This window comes from Anopheles marshallii, chromosome 2 (assembly GCF_943734725.1).
Source record: "Anopheles marshallii chromosome 2, idAnoMarsDA_429_01, whole genome shotgun sequence".
Classification (NCBI taxonomy): Eukaryota; Metazoa; Arthropoda; class Insecta; order Diptera; family Culicidae; genus Anopheles; species Anopheles marshallii.
The window spans coordinates 82,119,580-82,140,735 of record NC_071326.1 but is presented as its reverse complement, the minus strand read 5'-3'; the positions used below and the strand labels follow the sequence as shown (position 1 = coordinate 82,140,735).

The window sequence follows — 21,156 nt, the reverse complement described above, 5'->3', positions numbered from 1 at the left end:
GAGCTTTTGGTACGGGGTGAGTGAAAAGGGTGATTCGGGGTTAATGCTTGAAGTTCATTCTAACCCATTACCCACTTGAACTGGCTCTCCATCCACATTCAATACCCATAGAAACACGGCATGGGAATGAAAAATTGCGTCAGAAAAACATGTCCTCTCAAGCGGTTCACTTGAATTATTGTTTTAATTACTTAGATTTAACATGCGATAAACATCGTGCCTCATTTTATGCTTTCCCCCGGCACACCGCACACCGCATGAGCGGCCCGCGAGCACATCCATTTCGTTCTGATTCCTCCGAGTGGGGTTGGGTTTTTTTTGTTGTTGTTGCAGTTGTTGCTTTCCACATATTCCAGAGGGGATTTGTTTTTGTCGCCCCGTTTGCAGCGTGTGTTATGTTGCGCCGGGAGCATCCATTTGTGTGGGTTTGTTCACATTCGCTCATTTTGCCCTTTTCGATTGCATAGAGATCCATTTGTGCGTGTTTTTTTGTTGCTAGGCTCATTCCCTGTGGGCCTGACGGTTTTGTTCTAATCAAGCGACTGTGTCTTAATTCGTCTTAATTGCGGTGTCTTGTTTCATGGCGCATTTTTTTCTTTTGCTGTAGCTTTCGTCTTCCATTGCCCCCCTAATTGCGGGGCTGATTGTTGTGGGCTTACAGTGGTTTGTGTTTTTTTTATATCTGTTCTGTTCTGCTTCTGCTACATCATTCGACACCATCCACTGAAGAAGTAGACAACAAAGGGTCGATGGCTAATGTGTTATCATGGTGACTTTCTTTAATTTTATAGGAGGAAGTATGAAGGAATTTGCACACAAAAAATAAATCACTGTACGTCGGTCAACGGACATTGAAATCCACTTACCTATGACTGTCATTATGGTAATGTGAGGATAGTTTCACGTTTGTCTAATATTAATTTATAGGTGCTTATAGCTGTATTTTATAATTTTTTGCTCTTATTAAACGCTTGCTAATTCATACTTATCTAAATTAGACTTTAAAACTATTGAAAAGTTCCATTAGTTACAAAATCCCCATTTTATCGCAAGAAGATCTTTTCATTCTTATGTAATGTGTACTGACTTGATTCAATAGCTTTTTTTTGAATAGCTTTTTTATGAAATTTAATTTTTAATAAACTAAACTTTTGCTTTCTGAAAGACAAGCATCTTGAGTTGCACGATGACTTCACTCTAACGCGCTTATAGAAAGCGTTTGCCCAGATGTTATTGTCATCCGACCGAATCACCAAGCCAATGGAGCATTGTTGTCCGTCTACATAGATAGAGAAGGCGTGGTAATCTCAAAATAAGGTGGAGTGGTGGTGTTGATGTGTCCACCCGAATGACCGTCATGATGGATTAACCGACAACGTCGCCAAGAGCAGATCAAAGGACTCTTGCTGTCGGGTAGAGCCGCTAAGCGGCTGTAGTTGCCCTTCTTTCAACAGAGTCATTGTGCCTTGAGATAAAATCGAAACCTAGTAAATAAATTATTTTTGTCATTTGAAGCCGTATTGCGAATTATTGCGATATAATAGTGTCCTAAATAAAAAATAAAATTAGTGTTTGGGTAAAAATATTCCGATTTGATAAAAACTATGGTCATATGAAGTGTCTTTTGCACTTAAAAAATGCAATAAATAGTAATTATACTAATCACACCTTCGCTTCGCACCAAGCAAACCCTTCTTATACGTGAAACGAATGAGAATTCTCAAGAAAATTTGATTCGATTTTTGGATGTTCGAAATATCGGACAGGGTTAATCAAAACTGTTTTTTATAGTGAAAAATTTAAATACTTTTTTGTGAAATCCGGAGTAACTCCGATGCACTTGACCTAGGATAACGAGAATGAATGATGATGAATTTATACTGCAGTCGGAAAGCCGCCGGTGGTAAACTGTCAGATGGATAATATTTATTTATTGCAAAATCATGACCTACTAGATGACAGTTAATTGACCTCTTATTCACCGGGAGAGCGGCGTTGAAAATACCACAAATGCTGTCATCATGGGAAATAAAATTGAAATATATAATATATTATACAAAATCATGGGATATCTGAATCATAATCTGAATGAAAATAGTGCTTCGTAAATGAATAACAAATTCCAGCATTTTAGGACAAATCCACATCCTTTAGAAAATCCCTGTCACTTAAGAATAGTTTGAAAAACAATTGCTGACTTATAGTAACTGTTTTTTCTAATTTTTTTATGCTCCCAGATACACATTGATTTAGGCCAAAGATTACTATTACTTTTCTTCGACTAAATACTATGCTTTTGTCCGTGTCCCTCAGGATTTTGCCTCCGTTCATCTCGAAGTTGTAATGCAATTTGAATGGAATAGCTCATTTCTCACATAGTAAATTATTTAAAAGACGCATAAAATAACTAATGTCGCCATAGCAAACATCTTTTCTCTAAGCAACGACCATTTCCCTTGTTCTAATAACCAAAAGTGCAATATTAAACGGAATCTCACTCGAAGAAAACAACAACAATAAACATGCGCATTCGCTGGTCTTAACCTTAACGGAAAGCTCCGAATGCTTCACATCATTATCTTCTCCAACGGAATGGTTATGTTCAAAGTTTCTTTGCCTTTAAAAAAAATATACACCACCACTATACTTTGAACTTTGGCCATGCATCCATCCCGCATCTCAGCGTGACAAACTTTCGCACTGCGAAGACGTTGAAAAATAAACTTTTCACATGATCACATGATGTGTCTGCGTCGCTCTCCATTGGTACAGCCCAGGATTCGCCCGTGTCCCGTGTCCCGTGCGCACAAAGTAAAACAGGTACGTCAGCAAAGTATTCGCAACAATCTTACGGTTCTTTTTTTCTGCCATTTGTTTTGGCCCACCACCACCACCACCACCAACCATGTGTTGGGTGGGATGGGTGGTTGTTTGGCAGTCTCATCGGATCGTGAACTTTTTCACTTACCATTTACGAGCGGCGAGGTTTATTTTACTTTTCGTCCCATCGAGTTGCATTTATTTGAGCCCGTTCCGTACCGTTCACATGTGGCCGCCACACCACCGGCCACCTCGGCGTGTGGACTTTCGTTGAGCCAGCCTCGCTGCGAAAACAGGCGTGCTCGTGATGAGCACTGACCGTGGTTGTGCCTAAGTCGGCTAAAGTGAAATTGTGTGTAACTTGCTTATTTTATGGCATTTAGATTTGGCCATTTCCCCCATATCCTTGCGCCCATATGTGAGTTTAGTTCGTTGCTCCCCTTCGGGAGGATTACACACGCGGAAGTGTACCGAACACGTATGGGTTATGTGCGTCCGGGATGTCGTGTACTTTTATGTCGGCTGTATATTGTGCGCCCGTAAGCCCGGGGCGCGTCGGGTCTCATTTGACGTAAGCCAGCCAGCTCGGGATGGCAGCGGTTTTTATGAGCTATTTCGGACGGGAGGCACGAAAAATTGCACGAATCAAACGTGGCATAATGGGACGCCGGTGTAGGATAGTGTAAAGCTGCAACCGTACCGGGAGGAACCAAAGCTATAGGAACTATCTTACCGGCTAACAGGTTGCTGTGGGCGAAGAGTTTATGCGAAATCTCTTGAAAAACCTATCCCACACACAAGTCAACGAAGTGGGAAGCGATGGCTGGGGACCATATTACGTCCGGAGGAAGCAAGACATTCGCTTGAGCGGGCAAGGTATTATCGGGAAGTGGAATTGCAGCTTAGTGGTGTTTGGCTGGAAGTTTTCGTCATTCCATTCATTCCATTGCTCCGTCGTTGGGAAGCACTTCTCACATACAGAAATGTGTGCAGTTATCGAATGTGGGCCGGCTATAATCCCGACCAAGATTATTGATTCGAATACCTTTGACATTCGCTACTCTAACAAAGTCGTTGGTGGTCTACCACAAGAATCAGTGAGCTTTTCGATGAAAGGAGTTCCGGTAAGACATTACAAATGAAGATAATTCCTTAATTTAGCTTTCGAATTGTGCACCACATTTGAGAAGGAATGTTTCGGACACAATGTTGATGCATTCAAGGAATAAAATTGATGCTGGAAAGTGTAGAAGCAGTTAAGGGTTTATTTTAAGCAATACTTTTAAAATGTAACTTTCCATTGATCAAAATCAAATTTCTCCGTGAAATACACTTTCAAAACAGTAGATTCCTGCCCTTAATGAACTTTAAATGTATTTGATAAGTCTTTGAATATATATTTATTCATTTCTCCTTCCAATCTCCATTAGACGAGAAAAGGATGACTAATGCGTATTCGATTGTGATTCGTTCCTCTAACACAAACCCAATTGCGGTAAGCGGAAGCTTAACTCAAATCCAACCATTATCAACCATTGAAAGCGACCAATATTCGAAAAACGGCTAATTTATCTAGTTTTACCTCGTCCTGATTCAACCTCCAGTCGTCTATTTGACTTCAAATGTCTGCCCAGTATACGCGCATACACACATCACAACCCAAACCTTCCTTATCAGGGTGCGATAGTTCGTAAGGTCATCAAAGTTTCGACAGTATTTTCGACAGGACGCTAACGTTTCCTTATGCCCCAGCAAACGGGCTCACTTTGATACGATTATTCGCTACTCAGTCAAGGTCCTTCGGTAGCGGATCGAATGTTTGGGAAAGTCCTGAGAATGTAATAAAAATAGAAATCTAGCAAGGACGTAGCGAAGGTTGGAATCGATCGAAAAACAAAACTGGATCTCGTATCGGAAATGCGAAATCTACGGGCAGTGCCGGAAACTTCCGTGCCCGCATCTGGACCGAGATGAAGATATGGTCCGATGTCCGGTTTTGTCCGGACTGCCGGGTTTCGGTATCAATCAAATTGTCGTTTTGGCAGAGAATTTGAATATATTTGAATAATTCTCGATTACCGGCAAAGGCGATGGAGATTCGGGCAAGCAACCGCCCGGGCCCGAACGTCTTTCGTGTGCCTGCAGGAGCAGATTATCGGTCCCTTGTCAGGATTAGTGACAGTTTACTGGTGTTTACTCGAACCTAACTTTGTCTTGGGGTTAAGGGGCTTGATGGACGAACCAGGCTGCTTCCGATTTGAAGTTTTCCGCCGGCTGAAGTTTCGTTCTGCCGCACGGCGAGCACTATTGTTGGGTTTCGGGCAGAGTGCCTTAGCCCTGCCGGTTTGCCCGGAGGTAGATTTTGTGCTGGCTGGAAGAAAATTTGAACGCTCTGTCAACTTTGTCCTTTTGGGGTTATCACTTGTCATGTGAACTGGGTGGCGTTTGGTGAATTGATTTCGAACGAATCTGAGATAGTGGTGTAGTTGCAACAACGAATGTATTAGGAGTTTTGAACATGATATATTTGTTTGGTTAAGTAAATGTGAAGCAAAGAATTCTCTCGAAACGAAAATTTGCTTACAGCTGTAATAAAAATCAAACACAACAAGTTCTACAAGCTGACATGCATTATTATGTCTAATAATAAACGAAATCGAAACATCCAGCCGATAACGGAAACTGTTGCGTACTGTCAAGAACAATGGTAAACTTTTATTATCACATCTTGACTCAATTAGACGGAATTCAAGGGCCAACAATAGTGCCAATGCACGGGAAGAAACGAGAAGAACAAATTGGTAATCACTATCGAACAACCGCCAGCACATGCTGGCGGTTGCGCTGATACTTTCCCATAATCGAACGTTAGTCGAAAGTGTCGAAAGTTTCCCATACAGCATCAACTTCTGTGCCAACTTTCGCCCAATGTCACTTAAGGACGACACATTGAGTAATATGGTAATGCTTCAAAGACATCCCAGCTGCCGGAAACGGTTGTTTATCGTATGGGAGTTTTTGGTTCGGCTTCGTTCGGTCTTTATATTTATTTTCTAGCTCATCGGTGACGACTTCTGGAGGGATGGTACCATTAAGTTCCCGCTTTCCCGTGCACATTGGGGAAAGTTAACGGAGGATAGACGATCGGACGCCCGTATGCTTGTGTTATTTTATCGCAAAACTTTCACTAAATTATGGCATGTGACAGGTTTTTGGTGATGTTCCGGTTCCGGTAATAGTTGATTGTTTTGAATGTTCGATTAGCTAACGATAATTTTAGTTTGACGAGCAATGGAAATGGTTCGTATGATAATGGTATTTGGATAACTTAGCTTGGTGCTTCTTTTTGGTGATTTATCTAATTTATGTCTATTTAGAAAGTAAATTGCATTACAGCAAAAAATGCTTACTGACCAACATAGAGCTACAAACATGAATGAAAGTACTTTCTGTGCACCAATTTGCCTTTAGCGCTATTCCTTCCAAGAATTCTTAGAATAGTCTTATCTATTTCTGCTCACAATCCGAACAAAGCACACTAAGCTGATCGAAGCTGATGATGTGCGGAAGATATTACATATTGAGCAGAGCAAAATAAAAATCGGCTGCGGCCGGTATCGGTCCGGCAGATCTTCAAACAACCTGCCCGGGCATACCGGGTCGTGCCCAAATCTCAAGACGGCCACACAGCGGTACAATCGAAATCGGATTAAATTTCCACTCGGCTGAACGGCTGCTGCTGCCGCTTTAAATCGGTTCCTTCCAATCGGCCGATCCGGGTCCGAAGCACTCAACCCGGACCGGGCATTCCATCCGGCTCGTGACGGTCATTTGGGGAGATACGGAGATCTCCGGGTGGCTGCGATTCGGTCGAAAGTGGCACGAAAAACGGAACGAAGAAATCAATCACTTTTCCGGCTGCCGCCCGTAAAACGTGGTCGGAAAATGTGCTTTTCCCATTCTTTACTGTGCCCAGTGCCGCTGTGACCAACTTCATATGAAGAACTTTTTTTTTCTTTTCTTTCGGGAAGCAAATCTTTAGCCCCGTCTGGTTTCTCGTCCGGTTTCGGAAAGGTGAATTTATTGCATCGAGTTTTTGGGTTATAGCGGATGGTAGAAAAAGAAGAAATCTAGCGTATGATCGATTCTTTAATCTTCCCGTGTGGCTCAGATCGAAGGATGTGTGTGGTGCCCGGTTGAACGGAAAAGATTTCCGAAAAAATGCCGGACATGAAAATGATTGATTTAAGCAATATAGAGCGATAATGTAGGCGAAAACAAGTCCCCGATTTAAATAGAATTACCAATTATAAAGACGGATTGAACTGTTGAAGATTTATGCTCAATGCTCGGTTTTGAGGGTAGCCATTTTATATTAATTTTGAGGTGGCATGTGTTGAAGTAATCAACACTTTGAGTACATAAGGGTTTGCAGGAAATAAGCAATAAAAGCAATAAAAAAATGCTAAGCTTAAAGCTTAGCAAGAAAAAGGTGTCCTCTCTTAGCAAGTTCTATAGCACTGTGGGATGATGCTGGACCACAAGAATGGATAAAATGGAAAGGAATGGATGATTCATGCGTTAATGAAATCAACAAATAATTTAAAAAAAGTGATTTAAATAATTCAAGTTTTGTTAAATTGGATGGAAAGATAAGATTATTGCCAACGGATGAGAATAATGAAAAGAATAATAATGCACATTATAAGGAATTCAGAAACGCTTTCGTATCAACTTAAGTCATTTGGGTGGGGCAGTGGTCAGCAAAATTTTGAGAGCAAATAGCTAAATTTCATGAAAATTCACATGGCATAATGTATAAAAGTGCCAAAATATAAAACTTGCATCTTAAGTTTTAATGTTGTATGCAGAAGCTAGTCCAGCAAGAATGTTCAATAAAATAAGTAACCAAAACCACCGAACACAACGGATACGGTAAGATTTAAAGTTTTCAGGGAAAAATTTCAACATTTCCTAGAGGATCCAACCGAATATCCTCATGAATCATCAATAAGGTACAAATTACAATATTTACAAATTACAATATACAATATTTAGTAAAATCATAGCAGGCTTTGTATGGGATGGATTATCTACGAAATAGAGCCACAGTGAAAATGCCAAAAAGCTTCTTTAACCTCGCGAACCGTACTTTGTCGACCTTTCGAATAGAAGAACAATAGTTTGGTAATTCATAAATACGAGCAACCTAGATCGATAAAACGCATAGCTTGTGTGTTTTAATGTCAAGAGCATCCGGAATTTCCCTGTCCAAGGTAAGGTGTCTCCACAAATATAGAAAGGGATTGCATCATTGCAACTCTTTGCAATCAGATTGTTTAAATTTACTTTAACTTATAACAACTTTGCTAAGGTTGTTCACTTCAAGATGTCAGTGTTATCTCCCAAAAAACCAACTGGACCTACATGCCTTCATATTGACCTCCACTGTTTGCCACACAAAAGCACTCGCAATCGATGCCATCAACGATTTCATCGTTCCATCTTCATCTGCCAAGCATCTGAAATAAGGATATCCGCCCGAAACCAGGATGCTCCGAGTAAATTACGTTGTATAAGAAATTAATGCAATAGAGACTTTTCGTGCACGTTACACGTTGTTTCCAGTGCTTCAGTCTGCCTGATCAGGATTGGCAGGTTGGAAGTTTTCCCGATGATTACCGTAGTGCCGCCGCTGGCGGTCGGGATGTAGTGAAGGATGGACAGGCTCGGATCGGGCCTGCTAAAACTGGTACACTTCTCGACAGTGCACGACACCGCCGTAGATCAGGCGCCTTGGAGGGAACTAAATTATATCAGCAACCCATGCAACCCCCCCGTGTCCGTGGTAGCCGCGATCTCGTCAGCATTACGTTCTTCATTAACGTGGCCATGTGCGGGAGTGCGTAGGCCAATCGATGAAGCAAACTCGAAGAGACGAGGAAGAACAGTAGCGTAATAGGGTGCGGCGAGTAGCGAGACAACCAAACTTAATCACTTACGGCACTGCTCATGTGTTCCGTTTTTTCGGGGAAGCCCGCATCCTTTCGGTGGATAGAATGGTGGTGCCGGTGGCGAAAATTCGCACTCGATCAATATTGACTGTCAATTTGGGAAAGCTCACAAAATCGAATCTTTCCAGCATCGTAATGGCAATATTGGCAGCACCGGAAGCAAAACCGGGTGTGTGCCCGGGCCGCGTTGCAACCGTTTCGCACCATTGTCTCGCAAGAAGCGGCAAAACGCGAGGACTGGATCCTGCACCATAGGCACGTGATTTATGCCGACGAACTGCTTTTTCTATTTAAACAGTTTCCCAGGTTTGGTGCGTGTGGCATGATTTTTAGTAGCAACACGGCACTTGCATGATGGCTTGCGATGGATGCGCCGGGCTGGAAGCGTAAATCAATCGTGTTGACGTTCATCGGAGTGTGACGGCGCGCGTCCTTTACCGTTCACCCCGTTCGAGGTACCGGGTAATCAATTTCGGTAGCCATTATTGATGCTTGCATGCGCGTGTATCCTTCATTTTTGTACCTTATCGTACAGGCCTTTTTTCTTTGTGTCAATGTGCGTTGGCAGCTAGGCACCGGAGCATCAGAGGGTCGTAATTAACTTATGTAAACGCAATTGATGAAGTGATGGGGTTATTTTTGCTTCCCAAATTTTAAGTTCCGTTTTTTATTTGGTGCTGTTGCAATTTTCGCGGAAAGTGCTTATCACAGTGTTGAAAGCGTTCCTAATTGAGCACCTCGGCGTGTTGGTTGATTGGTTGATTGTGTGATGGATTGATTGAAGGGAAAATTTTGAGATAACAGTAGAGGATACCGGGATATGAATGTGAGGTGTTGCATGTATGAGGAAATCTTCAGAGCTGTCAGAGCAGTAAGTTTCAAGTTTTATTCACGAAGTATGAATAGATTTTTATTGAATACACTCTTTCGAATTCGAAAAATATTGATTTAGAATAGCTGGTGGGATTTTCAGATCAACAAACCATCAAACAACAAAATTACGGCGGAAAGAGTGATTGAATTTCCATGCCTCCATGTTTAATGCTAAATGTTGAAACAACTTCTTGCAAAGCGGTACCCTGAAATTCTCGGTTTCCTTTTTTGTTGTTGAAGATTGACTACAAATTTTCACCAGTTATTTTACGCAAAGTTTTCTAATACTTTTAATCAAAACCTCTTTGTTTTCTAGGTGACAACAGTAAACAACATTTCGGACGAAAATTGCGTGTTTAGCTTTGAACGTCTATGACGGGCGGATAAATTTAAATTTCGACATCTTACTTTTACAAGTACTAGACTTAAGTGTCTTCAAAAAACGTTTCTTTTTTCGGATTTCGAGGGTTTTGGACGAAGTGTCAGCAGGTACTGGAAAAACTGATTTTTTGTCAAAATTCCGAAGAAAACCCTGTGAAAATGTCCGGTTTCATGTTTATTCAGAGTTCAAACGTAATCTTAAAAGTGTATAATTTGTAATTTTCATCACTCAAATAAGTAAATACCTACCTAATCATAGTAGGCGTTGCGTAAATCATAGAAATAACCCATTTAAATATTTGAACTCTATCAAAATATAGGTACCGATTTGCAAGAAGTTGTTAAAATGTGTTTCAACAAAGAATTTAGTTAAAAGTTATCATATTTGACGATATGTTAAGTAGAATTTTTATAGGATATTCAGTAACTTAAATTTCAGAGAAAGATACATAAAACAGTAAAATAAGAAACTTGCACTTTAAGTTAAAATCTCAATGGTTGTCGCCCTGCCCTCGCTGTAATAATCATTTATATTATTTGAAGAAATGAATAATATCATCTTTAGTGGTTAAAATATGGAAAATAATGGTACGATAAGATTTATTTTCTGAACTTATTTTGGTCAATAATTGATGTTTTACCTTACAAATGGAACTAGATCCTTGGTCTATCTAAATATTCGTGACAATTAACGCTTCCCAAAAATGTTACTGATCCCGGAACTGTCTAACGTACCTCAAAGATGAAATATTGAATTGATTTGATGTTTGATTTTAACATAAAACCCGAAATGGGTTAGTATCTAATGAATGAAACGTTGAAAGGTGCATAGCTTATCATTATTTGGAATTATAATTGTTTGCCATATCCGTGCTGCCCATCCATTTCGCTAATGAAAGGTAAGTTTTTTTTAAACATCGATTTTCCAAATGAAGCAAATTAATTGTACTTTGAGAGATTTCCTCCCAAAGCGGCCAACGGGTCCAACCGCCCGGGCTCGGCAACTAATTTGAGTAACAGCACCACCAATCGTTTTTGCTCCGTCCATTATGCTATCGCTCCTGTTGAAGCCAATCCGGCAACAGGACGCATCGTCCCAAAAGGGTTACGCTTGGCTCGGTATAATCGTAAAGAGTATCCTCATTACACCGCACTGACCGGTGGACGGTGATTTGTCAGCACTTTTCGGGGATAGGGTGAATCCCATTCCGGCGTGTGATCGGTGTGATGGGCAAACGAAATGGGCCACTTGCCACCGTTCAATCTCCCCCGGGGAAAGCGTTTGCTCTTAGGCGATGGGTTCAACTTGCCCCAAACCGGTTTAATGACCAGCATTATTCTGGCGGGTAAATCCCAACTGGGATGTACGCAGCATGGATCTTCAGGTGAATGATAATTATGAGTGGTACTGAGTCGTCCTTAAGGGCATCTGACCCTTCACGTGCAGCTTTAAGTGTGCTTAATGTTAAAGAAGTGGCTTCTGTTCCATTACAAAATTTAAATGTCTGTCTCATTATTTGGTTGAATTACGTTTAAGCGAAGAATTTGAGAGTTTAGATTTACTTGTATTAGTAGCTTTCCCATTTACAGCTATTGACCTAGAGGCAACTGCATCAAATATCGCTTCTTCGCATCAAAACACTCTGTTCCTCGCGGTTGCTGGATATTTCAAAACTTTCGCCAATCTAATCACGCCCGGCGTTCGTATCCGATGGGAAGGAAAAACATTTCCCATCACTGTCAACCTAAGCAAACAACTTCGCAGGAAAAACCACCAACGTGTTGAAAATGCACGCGAAAACTTACGCGTGTGGCTCGAAAGCGCGTCGAGCCGGTCGCTGCCGATGGCAATTAGTATGGTTTGGAAAAATCAACATTATTATCATCGTCAACGTCAACGTCAGTACTACGCGCCTACCGCTCAAAACCCGGCACGGTTGCTGCCACGGTTTTCCCCGTGGGCGTGGACGAAAAATATGTTGCGAAAACTTTATATCACCTTCGCGCATCCATTTCACCGCCTGTTGACTACCCATGTTCCCTTGGTACGGGATGACACAAGACGCCAACCGGGCCAAAATTGTTGCAAACAATTAATTTGCTGTCTGCCAATTGTGGTACAAGTTTGTTTATCAAATAATAAAACCCTTCAACCGTCCGATGGGCCACCCCATTGCAGATGACCGGGTTGGTTGGGTTTGGCGAATCAATGCCACCGGTACAACTTAACCCGCTGCAGTGTACACGTTGTTAAGATTTTCATTAGAAATTGTATCAATATTGGTGGTTTGGGTCACCTTCGTTTCGATACAATCTGGCGTCGAGTTTGATTGTGCAAGGCAAGTCTCGAAGGGTAAGTTGGTGCCAAAGCTTCAACACACTGTTTTCGTTAATTGACTTAGATTGGACTGTTATCAGGGCGTAGAATGGCTGTTCGAAGTTATAACCTCGAGGGCAGTTCGAGGAAGAACGATTGAATTTGGTTTTATTTTTCGTATTGGACGAGTGAAAATGAAGGAGCAGAAGTTTAAACAAAAACACAATCCATTTACAATATGTTCCACAACCAATTCGATTTCATCGTAATTATTCGAGTTAAGGAGGCCAACCTCTGCATTCCGGTGAATAAGTAAAACTTATTATGTTTATTGCATTAACTTTGCGTTATGGTATGCTATTTTGTGAGGGCTAATGATAGTTTGGAACATTATTATAGTTACTCGTTAACCTTATTGGTAATGGTATGTAATTGTAGTTTTCAAAACTCGTTTTATTCTAGCGATTTTTAATAAGAGAAAAAACGGAAATGCTGAGAGCGTGATGGAATATTCAACTCGTATAACAACATGCAAGGCTCCCATAGCATAGTTGTTCCCAAATTAACGCTTTATATTCATGAAAGTCGAAGTGCTTATTTTAAATGGTATAATTAAATTAACATAGTTTGTGTCTAAACTCAAAGTGCAATGGACTGTTTCTTAATAATGGCCGTTTACGCTTAAGTTTATACGTTCAAGTATGTCGAATTATGTCGAAAGCTTTCGTTAAAACAAATATGTATAATATTTCTGAACTGGATATAGATACAAAATCAATTTGTTACCACTTCCGTTTAAAAGCATAGCTATTACTCATTTGAATAGCAAAAACGCAATTGAAATGCAAAATATTGGTCGATGTGATTCTAATTGCCTACCTTTAGGCGTTTAGTTTAATCGTCACAAATGCTCACCGCAGTCAGCGTGAGATGATTTAAATCAAGGCAACTGTACGTTTTAGCTACCTTTTTACCGTTGCATGAACTTACTTACTCGAAACAATCAAATATTATCACAAGCTTCTACGTGAAAATAATTACCCTGCATGGGTTTTACTCAGTACGCCCTGGTTAAACTACGCTCCCTGCAAACATTCAACCAGTGCGGCTGGTGTGCAGTTAATGGGCGTTGAATCCACAAGTGTCCGCTGGTAGGGTAGAACGTTTCGGTATGGTGCGCACACTGTTTTCATTCCATTTCTCGTCCCCTTATTCGACGGTTCATGTTGTTCTTAGCCGGTTAACCTCGGCTCCCGGTTGTCGGTTTTTCTGAAGGAGTATCGTTTGCAAAGCCAAAACCGCGCAACCGAACAGGGTGAGTTGTTGCGCAAGCAGGTGTGTTCTCATTCGGCAAACGTTTACTTTAACAAATGGGTGGCCCACATTTGCTTCGTGCCCTTTCATCGACCGCAGCGTGAGGATACTATTTTTTTTGGTTCGCCTTCTCACTTCAGCGCGGGTCATGTGATTTATTTAATCAGTTGTTTGATGAATATTTATTCAGTACAATAAGTGCATAATTTATTGTGGAGCATATTTTACCCCAGAGTTTACAATCTTAAAGACCTTGTTTCGTCAATAATTCACTTACACATCCAAAATCAATTCAAAGGTTTCATAAACCAATTTGCAACGACGGGTGGTCTGTTTGGAGATTCGGGCTTGCTATTCAATTTGACCATCGCCATCAACGGTTCAAAGGGAGATAACGGCTCAAATGAGCGCATAAACAAACAAACAAACCGTTCGACACCCATGTTGCACCACACGCAACGTACCAAATAAACAAACAATCATTCAAACTTGCAAACATTCATTGTTTAGAAGAGGAGCAAAAAACAAATCAAAGCAATGCAGTTCTACAGAAGGTTTGATGTTCCTTGATGAACAGAAAACGATTAATATTCGACAAAATTTGTTTTTTTCATGCTTGTACAGTGCGTAGCAATACTGTGCAATTACTTTTTTTATAAGAACACAAAAAAACAGTTGAAAACATATTTTTAATCTATGTGTTCTATGCGTAAATCCTTAAAATAACTAGTTTTCAAAGCATTTTGCAATTTTACACGCAAACTTTTATATCTATTTATAGCTCTATATATAATTTTATATCTGTTTATATACCTGAAGTATTATAACCAAATTTAATATATTGGCTCCTTTAAACTCAATATGCATATATTTTTTATGAAAATTTGGTTCTTTTCTTCGAAAAGCTAGCCAGCCACTGATTCAGAATAACAAAGAAGTCACACGAATTGATTAATCGATAGATTTAATTTTGCCTTATTTTGCCTTATAATTATTCATTATAATAAAGTCATATAGCTTAATATGGCCTACATTAACTGTACTTTTTCTTTATCGGCACGACATCCGAGAGGGCTAGGCCTATCATTTCTGGCTTACTAGATCTATTTTATCACGCAGTCGGACGTTAGTCTATTGCTACGGATGGTTTTCTTGGCCGGTCCTGTCGTGTGAAGATCGGCGTCGCTACCGTCACTAATCCAAGTGGGATAAAACTTGAACTACTCGAGGCCGAAAAGTATTACAAACAAGTCATATATCTCTAAACGTGCTACGCAAGATTAGCTTGAGATTATTTATACTTGTGTCGAGAGCGTCCGAGTTGCTAAGAGAGCAATAAGTCGTAAATAATTCTAATTTTAATTATTTGCATTTTTTATCACATTGTTATAATTCCAGTGAAATAATTCATCATATTGTTTTATTTGTGAAATACCTAGCAAAATAAACAATTATATGCTATCATTGCCATACGTCTTTCCTGTTCTGGCCTTCAACTAATTGCAAACAAAATAGCTTGCATTATAGTCATGCTAAGAACTGTATAACATCTTCATATAACGAACGTGTGTATTAATTGGTGATGAAAGCATTTAAATTTTAAAAGCAATTTTATCGCAACGTTTCATTTGCAGGAAAAAAAAATGTTTGGATCCCTATCATTATCTTGTGCCTCTCTGTACCAGAAGGATATGGACGCTCTCTCGTCAGCAAATATGGTCTAACCGGCAGAAACGTGTCCCGCTGTATGTTCATAATTGACGGCTTTATAGCCATTTTGCTGATACTTTGCACTTAATTGCACGTTTAACACGTTTTTTATCCGACCGGCAAAGACGGGCTGCAGGAAATGCGGCAGGATATTTGATCGCTGCAGTCGTCTGCTTCGGTGCGGTGCTGGCAAAAGTGCAATAAGTGGTAATGGGATATGGTAACGGAAAGCTTCTTAGGCGTTAGGAAATGGGTGATTATTTGACTTTTTATGGGCGATATGTGGGCAGTGTTGTTTTGCGAGGACGGGGTGAAATTGTAGCTTTATGGATGTTAGATACAAAATGCATCTGGTAAAGTTGTGCATTGTGTACAAGATGATAGGTTTTCTGTTTTAATTCATTAACAATGTTTAGGAAATGTTCAGCCATTACACTCCAAACAGTGTAATTACTTGTTATTGCATCAAGTGCCTTCCCGGTTCCATCACCCGAAAGCACACACGGAAGTGAGGTGAAAATCTCTTTGATTTACTGCGAAGGATTAGCAGGGCACGAAAAGCATTACTGCCAATAGAATTTACTGCTGCCAGTGGTACCCGCTGCTGCTGTATCAGAGAAGGATCAAATGGCTGCCGTTCGATTTACGGTGTCGATCTCCGTAGTGCCGAGCGTTTGCAAAAGCGTCACCCGGGAAATAGAAAACAGATCCCCTAACGCTCGTTCGTTTTTGGCTTCGGTGTGACGGGGGATTCTTTTTCGAGGCACCTGATTGAGTATGTTTACCGGCACGTAGGCACCCCACCCGGTACTTGTGGCGTTTCCCAGGGTGCCGCTGGCCGGACCGGGTCGATGGTCGGTGCAAAATCATGGATGCGCAGACTAACCGAAGGCACGTTCGTTCCATTAGATTTCTGTTATCGGGTGGATCTGTGTCACCGGCAGTATGTAAACGAGCATCCATTTTCCGGGATCAGTGAGTGGAAATCCATCGCATCGCCAAGCCAACGGGGATGGAATTTAAATTTCGCCCGTGCGCGCCCGCGAACGAGGCCCGGTTTCGAGTGTGGTTGCGACAACGAGCGGCCCGGAGCGCTAGGTTGCTTCAACCATAAGCGAATGGTTGTTAAATTATAGCACATGATTTTATACAACCTCGTTTTAAGTGATTCATGGCATGGCAAAACACGGTAACCTTGAAATTCTCGACTAAAAATCATATCGTTTAGGCAAATTTTCATTGATAAGAAAAATGACAAATATTTCCTGCAAATTGTGCTACAAAAAAAATATATGTTATCAATGGGTGATCATTATCTTAGTTAGATTGGCAGGACAAAAAGGAGAGAATGAACTGGTTGTATATTGTAAGTTAAACATGTATAATGCTATAGTACCATGCTATAGTAAGGAGAATATACAGATACTATTCAGCACTTGATAGACTCTTATGAAAAATACACTTATACAAACAGGAAACAATATATCTTAATCTTATTCTTTTTATACAATTAATCTTATTCTTATGGTCGCAGTCGACATTAGAGGGCTTACTTATTAGCAGTAAAATTATTAGTAGTTATTATGTTATGATAGATTTTTCTTGTTAGGAAATGAATGATATGTATAAAGTAAATGAAATAACATCCAAAGTGAAATTTATACATACCATGAAGGTGAGTATAGGTACACAAAGCAATTACCTGAAACGACAAAAGAAAGGAAAACATGTTTAGTTAATGTAATTGATTCCTGCCATGTGGAATGGCACACAACATTGTAAAACCGGTGCTCTACTATCTCAAACAAGTCAACAATCTGTAGACTCCCTATACAAATGAACACACTCTTTGCAGACTAGTTCAACCACCTGCTAATGGCAAAAGAAACACTGCCGGTCCGGAGAATTAACAGCATCCGGAGAATGTTTAATTAAAAATGCATTACTTCCGCTTCGTGAAATGGCACTGAATCGAAAAACCACACCAGCATAATTCTCTGTCGTTCGTTCTTCGTCGAAAAACGAAACCAATCCACAGCAGGAAGCAGGAAAATCATTAAGTGTCAACTATACGTTTGGAACAAGCCGGCAGCATGCATGATCTGGCCCAGAACTTGTTATAGAGCGTGTGTGTCTGTGTGTGTATGTTGCCTCATTTGACTGACCAGTTGGACTATGTTCTAGTTTGCTATCAGCAGACGAAACACGAACCTTCGCTCAGTTGCTGGTGAAGTAATTATCCAAAGGAAGAAACAATTCCACATACACGCAAAGAAAACACTTTAAACAGCCGGAAATTACAGTGGACAGAAAATGGGCTCATTCTAATGAAGACGACAAGCAGCAACTCTGGAAGGTGCTATCAGGCCATCCGGACTTGAGCGACTTTAAAGATGGTTTTTTTTTTTCAAAAGGAAGTAGCTTGTCAGGATAAAATGTTATTAAAATTATTAAATCTCGTCCAAACGAAAACAATAATACCCTCAATGGAACTCGCTGAAGAGATGTCGTTGAATAATATTTGCAATATGAATAACATTAAAACGAGAGCTTTAGCTGTGCCGGAGCAGAGAAACAATGAATAAACTGACGGTTAAAACAATCTGTGCGGTCTGCTGGTGACTATTTGGTAAACTGCAACCAAGTTCCAGCTGGCAAACTAGATGGAACACGCCACAAAGTAAGCAAAAGTAAGGAAATTCTTTCTTCTCCTGCGGGAAATCTTTGTCCAAAACTCTTCCGCATCTCCCGGGCATGGATGCCGCGTGGACGGGCTGGGAGTTAAAGTTCTTGATGGTTGTCACAGCCGGGAACGGAATGGTAAGTCCTAAGACTATTATACTTTCCTAGCACGCGAATCACAAGCGTGATGGTCGAAAAGCATTACCCAGTCAGGAATTGAAGAAATTATGCCACTGCTGCTGGTACGGATGAAGTTCCGCAGCAAAGAAAACGGAACTGTAGTGGTTTTGTTTTCCATCTCGTAACAATGCCATTACGATCACATCCGCTAGCCGATATAGCGTTGAAGGTCATCCAGTGGTGACGGTGGGAACAAAAAGTTTGGTACGCATTTTGTTTCCGGCTCGCTTGATGCGCGACCACTGGCCACTGTTCAGTCTGGGTGAATTGTTATTGTGGGTGACAGCTGAGCAAGTGATGTGAGTCAAGCGGAAGCTACCGGTGGGAATCGAAGTGTAGACCAAAACTTTCCAATCTGATCGATTGCAGATGTGCACTGCAGTGAGTAACGTTTGCAATGTAAGGATAGAGATTCTAGAAGATAAGAATCGTTTGGAATGAAGTGCATCTTAGCAGATGTAAGGAAAGATTCGAAGTTTTTTAAATAACAAAAATCCACTTGTTTTCACTATTTGCGTGATCTATCTTGCGTGATTGGGTGTGATGTTTGTTTGTTTGTTATTAATCAATCAATCAACAAGCGTTGTTCTGTAGTTGAACCCATTTGGTTTTTGTTTTATTCCAGTTTGAATTGGTATGCTTCGTTTTTAATTTTCAGGTTAGGGAAGTTAGCATTATAGCCTTACACTTGACCATCTTAACTATAAAATTACAAAGTCAATCATCAGCAGTGTCGACTTATTGGAACAAAATAAATACCTGTCATACCCGCAAATGTTAAGAGAAAAATGTCCTTATCATACTAGTTTTGTTAAAACAAGAAACAAAGAGCGCAACCCTTCAACCAGTCAGACCAGTCGATCGTTGCTTATAGTCAGTGGCGTGGACTCTCATCTAAAAATTAAATTCATCTGTGAACACTTAAATCTCGGGTGACTGTGATCCTTAGAGTCAGTTACTAGAAAAGCATTGCCGCGAATTTATTGAATTCTGAAGCAGGCACTAAAGAAGCAATCCAAACAGGTCAAATCATGAACAGCTTCAGACAGATGTTGTGCAAAATTTAAATTGAATGAATTAAATATCCTCATATCAAACTAATGGGTTACGTTTAATATTCTAAAAATTGAAGAAAAATCGGTTTACTAAGTGAATTTCTACAGCTTATCCTGTGTGAAGCAATCTGATATGGGACACCCTTTGGACCTCTCACTTTAAAGGGAGTTCATAGCTCCTGCTATAAAGAATGGTAAAATTAGTGGCTAGATTTGGAGATATTTACACGAAAGTACTTACAATTTCTAATGAAAAACTAATGACGATTACAAACCAAAAACTATGATGCAATAAAAAACCATAAGAAGATCAAAACGGATCGCAACTGTAAACCAAACAGGACCCTCTGCAGAGCTACACTTAAGGACACCCTCTCAATGTTTTAATGACTCATCCATGAACATAAAAGGACACAAACACGTGGAATATCATGCAATAAATAGAAATACAAATAGCAACACAGCTTTGTGCACAATCCTGTCCAACTGAAGTCAATCTTACTTAGCATCGGTTTGCCACACCACCAGGAACAGTGCTGTATCACTTTCAAAACCTTTTTCCTTATTTCAGCCTACCTTTCGCAAACCGACACTGCACGTTAATCATCATCAGCTGCCGCAACAACAACAAAAAAGGAACCCCATTTTAATGAGGTAATATTTCTATCACCATCTAATCCATCTTTCTCAAGATTATCACATGATGACTGTTGGCAAATCCGGCATGAAGCACCATCACCATCCAGTGCCGGCCATCGCTCGCTGGGTAATGAGCAGGGATTATTAATTCTTTTACTGTCACATTTCTAGGGAATGATCCAATTTTTCGTTTTACTTAAAATTACTATTTGCAAAAATCAACCCCTCGTGGGAGACGCCGGCCGGTACGAGCGGTCCGGTCGTATTGAAACGTTCGCAATGCGGAACGGTGGCAAGCTACAATCCCGCGCTCGCGAAGGCTCATCATTTATTTTCTTAATTTATTTAATTTTCTATCAAAAAATTGTACCACACAGACAAGTTTTCTGAGGCGACCATCACTTACCGTGTCGGGCTGACCCGGCCCGGAATGAAGGAATGAAGATTAATGCTGTGTACGAGGGCCAAATTAGTGTTTCATCCTTCTCGAGTGTACCGACCGGCCCATCCATTTTGGGGCAATTTTTATCCTAAAACCAGCGACGAAACCATTTCCCGGTCACATTCCCGCGTGACGGTTTGGGAATGTTACGGGTTTTGAGGTTGCCTTTTTTATCTTTCTTTCGGCACAGTAAGTCCGTTCGGTTGGCGAGCCGCGCTGGGAGGACGATCGCGAATGGGACGACATCATCTCACGAGCGAAAACAAAAATGCTAATTCATGAAAACGTTTTGTGGGTTTCGGTGGCATCGGAGGTGGTTCAAAGTTCTTTTGCGGTGGGTTGAAGGAAAAACTTAAACAGCCACACCGAAATGGGCAGCATCTCTTATCGCAATCGCACTTTATCGCGCGCATCTTTCTGCACGTAAAAGCCACACCATTTGATAAGTTTTCTTCAGGATAAGGGAGCCTCCTTGGAGTTCGGTTTCGATGTGGAGTCAGGGTGCAGGGGAAGGGGGGAAGGGAATAGATCTGCGCTTGTGACCGTAGCCAGCTGGTTTCGGTTCGGCACTGACCCCAAAAGTTTCGGGCTCCAGGGCGGCAAGCCGGGTCCGTTTCCCCGCTACGATTTCGGTGGCGCTATTTCGCTATTGGGAAGTTAATTAAAATTAATTCGCTGAATTGAAAACTCCACTGGATGAGCTGGATGTAGTGAGCAGGAAGCGAGATG

At 40.8% G+C, this 21,156-nt stretch overlaps 1 protein-coding gene across 1 annotated transcript in view; it reads right to left on the bottom strand.

Moving 5' to 3' along the window:
* Positions 1-20,497, bottom strand: part of LOC128718695 (nephrin-like) — a 114,743-nt gene extending 94,246 nt beyond the window's left edge. The window contains exon 1 of the mRNA XM_053812314.1: positions 20,392-20,497. Coding sequence (XP_053668289.1) covers positions 20,392-20,497 — 106 coding nt within the window. The remainder of the gene's footprint in view (positions 1-20,391) is intronic.
* Between the last annotated feature and the right edge of the window lie 659 nt (positions 20,498-21,156).